Genomic DNA, 4,372 nt, shown 5'->3' with positions numbered 1-4,372 from the left:
GGTCAAGTCTTAATTTTGTGATTAAATCCTTTTGCGTGGCCAGGTGTTTCCTTAATGCTTGCTCCTGGACTAGCTGAAACGGAGTGTGCACAGTAATGCAGGGTGATGCTGCACATGTGTCAGCCACCTTAGCTCGGTGCCGTGCCCTGCTTTACATTCAAACTCCTGCCTTCAGCTTATGGAAAGTACCACTTCCTAGTGCCCAGTCTGATCCAAGCAGTAAATGTATTCAAAATCAAGGTTTGCATCTATACAGCTATCTATACAGTCTTTCCCCTACAAGCTGCCTGTAAAATGCAGGGTTCTCTACTTTCTTAAGGTAACAATGTTTTGTCCTGTTCACTGACTTCTGTTTGTGCCAGGGAAATTTCTAGTGGAGTTCCTGAGCAGAAAACTTGCTGGGGTTGATTGCGAGGGCAGTGCTTCCTAGCACTGCTTTAATCCAGGCAGTAAAGGAAACTCTAGGCTGATCTGGTCTGACAGGTTCAAGATTACCAAGGACATGAGCATTGCTGGCTTGCTGGGAAGTGAGCAGGAGCAGGGGCGTCAGGCTGCAGCAGCCGATGCCAGATAGACTTGAGAGTCTCTTGGGCATCAAGAGACTGTGGTTATAGTGAGCAGGGTCCTCTCTGCTTTATCTCTGCCTCACACATCCAATCTCCTGCTGCTGTTCTGCAGAGTTTTGTCAATGGTAGTTTGGATGTAGCCACTCCTTTGGGATGACTGAGTGGCATGGGATGGACAAGGCCAGATGGGGCTGGTTGGCTCTAGGACCAAAGCCATTGCTCAGCATCTGATTTCAAGGGTGGCTGCAGGGCTGCCAGAGATGGGGCCGGACGTGAGCCCAGAGGGAACAACTGTGGAGGCCACTCTGTTGCCTGGAGCTAGACATCAAGCTGGGGTGCTTGGAGTCAGTTGTGGGTGCTTGGAGTGTCAGCCTCAGAAGGGGCTGATCCCCAGCATGACATTCTCTGCACAGCCTGGCAGGATGGTGAAGCCATTTCTGCTTCCCTTGCAGGTGGTGCTTTGCTGCAGAATGGGCAGATGACAGCAGAGATCCAGGAAGAAGTGGCCTTGACCAACCTGGGCAGCAGCTCGGGGGCCAGCAAGCGGCACAGTGCTGCCGACAAGATGCACTTTCCGCGTTCAAACCTGCAGACAATCACAACTTTGGGTATGCTGGGCCACCCTGGCCCTGACCCTGCTCCAGCAGGAAACCTGTGGCTGAAACCCCAGCATGTCCTAGCTAGAAAACTGGATGTGCTGGGGTACAGAGGGCCCTGCAGCCACTGGGCTGTCAAATACATATGCTGTCCTAACGTATGCTGTCTTCCCATGTGCTGCTCTACACTTCCAGGCAGGGGGGAGTTCGGTGAAGTGTTTCTGGCCAAGGCAAAAGGTGCAGAGGATGGCGAGGGTGAAGCACTGGTCCTGGTGAAGAGCCTGCAGACGAGGGATGAGCAGCTGCAGCTGGACTTCCGACGAGAGGCAGAGATGTTTGGCAAGCTGAACCACTCCAACGTGGTGCGGCTGCTGGGGCTATGTCGCGAGGCAGAGCCGCACTACATGGTCCTGGAGTATGTGGACTTGGTAAGGGCCCTGCCAGCAGCGCCTGCAATGAAGAGGAGGAGGGGTGGACAATGGGCATGGGGCCTGGAAGTGTGACATGGTCCAGGCTGGCAGCACAGGGCAAGCAAAGTGTAGGGAGACCAGGCTGAGCTTACCACTGTTCCCAATGTGTGGAGGAGTCTCAAGGGGAATGGGGGTCTCCTGCAAGACCTGGAGGTGACTTCGTCCTCTTCCACATCCTCCTGATTTCTGGTTTATGTCCAGGACTCAGCTGAATAAATTAAGCTGTGGGATGCCATGCTGCAGAACGGCTGCGAATGCTAAGGGCTACTATGGGGAGCCTGGAGTTCATGGGAGAGAAATCAATATGGGGCATGAAAAACCTCCCGCAAACATCAGGCCTGCTTGCCCTCATCTTAGACAGTTGAGGCCCAGAAGTGAGATACTGGCTTTTTTTTTTTTTGTCGGGGCCCAGAAGTGAGATACTGGCTTGCCCTACAGGGCAGGGACCAGGAGGACAGGCGGGGGGGACTCTGGCCCAGGAGATGTGGATCCGTGGGGCTCCCAGTGGGCCTGCCACATCTGGGCACTGCAGGGACCGATGCAGCTGGCAGCGTGGAGAGGTGCTGCCTCTGAGTTGCTGTCTGTCTCCCAGGGGGACCTGAAGCAGTTCCTGAGGATCTCAAAGAGCAAAGATGAGTCTCTGAAGCCGCAGCCCCTCACTACCAAACATAAGGTGATAGTGCAGCTTTGGAAGTGCTGTGGGGCTGGGAACCCTGAGAAGGGCAGCCAGTGCTGACATCTCTCTGGGGTCAGGTGTCTCTCTGCACACAGGTGGCCCTGGGCATGGAGCATCTCTCCAACAGCAGGTTCGTGCACCGGGACTTGGCAGCCAGGAACTGCCTGGTCAGTGCCCAGCGGCAGGGCAAGGGCTCATCCCTGAGCCTCAGCAAGGACGTGTACAACAGGTCAGCTGGGAACCTGGCAGGGGAATGGGAGGGGATGGGATGGCACCAGTCTCATTGCCTGCCTGTCCTGCCTGCAGCGAGTACTACCACTTCCGCCAGGCCTGGATCCCGCTGCGCTGGATGCCACCTGAAGCTGTGCTGGAGGACGAGTTCTCCACTAAGTCAGATGTGTGGTCCTTTGGGGTGCTCATGTGGGAGGTCTTCATGTATGGGGAGATGCCCTACACCCCACTGGCAGACGATGAGGTCCTAGCAGGTATGTGGAGTACCTTGTGCTGTCCCTGGCATTGTAGCCTACTTCCTTTTCTTGTGGTAGAGGGGGCCAGCTGGGGTGTGTGATGTCCCCTCTCTTGATACGGTGCCGGTCTGGCTGGGGAGGCTGTTGTGCAGCCCTTGTGGAGAGATGCTGCCCTCCTTGTACCCCGCAGAGAGGAATCACACCTCTTCCCAACGGCCCTTTGGACTTTGCTTTCATGCCAGGTCTGCAGTCAGGAAAAACGAAGCTCCCGCACCCCGAGGGCTGCCCTTCCCGCCTTGCCAAGCTGATGCAGCGCTGCTGGGCCCCCAGCCCTAAGGATCGACCCTCCTTCAGTGAGCTCGCCACCGTCCTCGGGGACAGCCCAGCTGACAGCAAAGCCTGAGCATCCCGGCCCTTGCTGGGGAAGGACGCGGCGGGGTGGACAGGGGTCTGTAGGTGCCTGGGGAGCCCCTGGCACTCCTGCGGCCCCTTGCTGAGCCCAACCCCAATGCGCCAGCGAGCAGCTCGGCACCAGCAGCTGCTGGACTCAAAGCACAAGCCAGTGTACCCCAGTCCCCCCACCCGTCTCCTCCATGGTTCCTAAAAGACAGCCCTTGCTGCCTCTTGCTCTCTGCCTGCCCAGCCCAGTGCCCTTGGGCTGCTGGTGTGGATGGAGTGCAGCTCCCCCTCACCCGCCGAGAGCTGGGCTCCAGCACCAGGCTCTCCGTCTCCGCTCGCCATGTGCATATCTGCCGGCCTGGCCCGGCCTCTCTCTCCATCCCTCTGTGCTAGGCATGCCTGCCTCCCCCACGCCCCACAGGTACAGGCCAGCCAGCAGGAACACAAAGTGCCTGGCATATGAAGGAGCTCACTACCTTTCCCAACTACCCTGTGCCTTTTTTTGTACAAGGACTCTGGGCAGCGCCCCCCTCTCCCTCTTCCTCTTCCAGAGTGCTGACTCCTCCCTACCATAGTATTTCTGTTACTGGAATGCAGCCTAGAATGGGTTAGTTTGTTTGCTTGAGCGGAGGGTACCGCAGCCAAGAAGGGTTGGGTTTTGTTGGGTTTTTATGTGCTGCTCTCAATAAAGAAGGCTTTTTTTTTTTTTTTTTTGTTTTTTTGGTCTTTGTAAGACGCTGTCAGATGGCTGTTTGACTGTTTTCCTCCACATGGTTCCTGGGAAGGGTTGGGGGCCGATTCCTCAGGCATCTGTCTCCTGTGTTTAACCCTTCTGCCCCCTTCCCAGCTGGATCTGAGATGCTCTTCCCAGCTGGATCTGAGATGCTGCTCCCAGCCTGAGGGAGCCCTTTGCCTCAGTGCTTATCGCCTCTCTGGGCAGTCATGGGTTGCTCTCCAGGAGGGATGTGTCTCAAGAGAAAATGTCCCTCTCAGACTCCCTGCCCGCAAGCGCTTATGGACATGTTGACAGGCTCCCCCCCTCAGTTCAGGTAGCCAAGCTTTTGTAGCAACTTTTCTCCTTTGTATTTGGGTTTGTGCACCCATCTCTGTGGCCTGGGGCAGCTTTGCAGCCAGCACTGGTGGTGTTTTCTCATGGGAGGTTTCAGTTTGCTTCTTACAGGACGGAGGAGCTAGCAGG

General features: G+C 56.3%; 1 protein-coding gene across 1 annotated transcript in view; it reads left to right on the top strand.

Annotated features, from left to right (window-relative positions):
- PTK7 (protein tyrosine kinase 7) overlaps positions 1-3,882 on the top strand; it is a 16,940-nt gene extending 13,058 nt beyond the window's left edge. Inside the window, exons 15-20 of the mRNA XM_009320228.1 lie at positions 1,019-1,174; positions 1,358-1,590; positions 2,225-2,305; positions 2,386-2,537; positions 2,615-2,793; positions 3,018-3,882. Coding sequence (XP_009318503.1) covers positions 1,019-1,174; positions 1,358-1,590; positions 2,225-2,305; positions 2,386-2,537; positions 2,615-2,793; positions 3,018-3,178 — 962 coding nt within the window. The 3' untranslated portion in view covers positions 3,179-3,882. The remainder of the gene's footprint in view (positions 1-1,018; positions 1,175-1,357; positions 1,591-2,224; positions 2,306-2,385; positions 2,538-2,614; positions 2,794-3,017) is intronic.
- Positions 3,883-4,372: the final 490 nt, after the last annotated feature.

The sequence above is a fragment of the Pygoscelis adeliae genome, unplaced genomic scaffold (assembly GCF_000699105.1).
Source record: "Pygoscelis adeliae isolate BGI_AS28 unplaced genomic scaffold, ASM69910v1 Scaffold673, whole genome shotgun sequence".
Taxonomy (NCBI): domain Eukaryota; kingdom Metazoa; phylum Chordata; class Aves; order Sphenisciformes; family Spheniscidae; genus Pygoscelis; species Pygoscelis adeliae.
The sequence above is the reverse complement of the archived record's forward strand: the minus strand, read 5'-3'. Positions and strand labels throughout refer to the sequence as shown.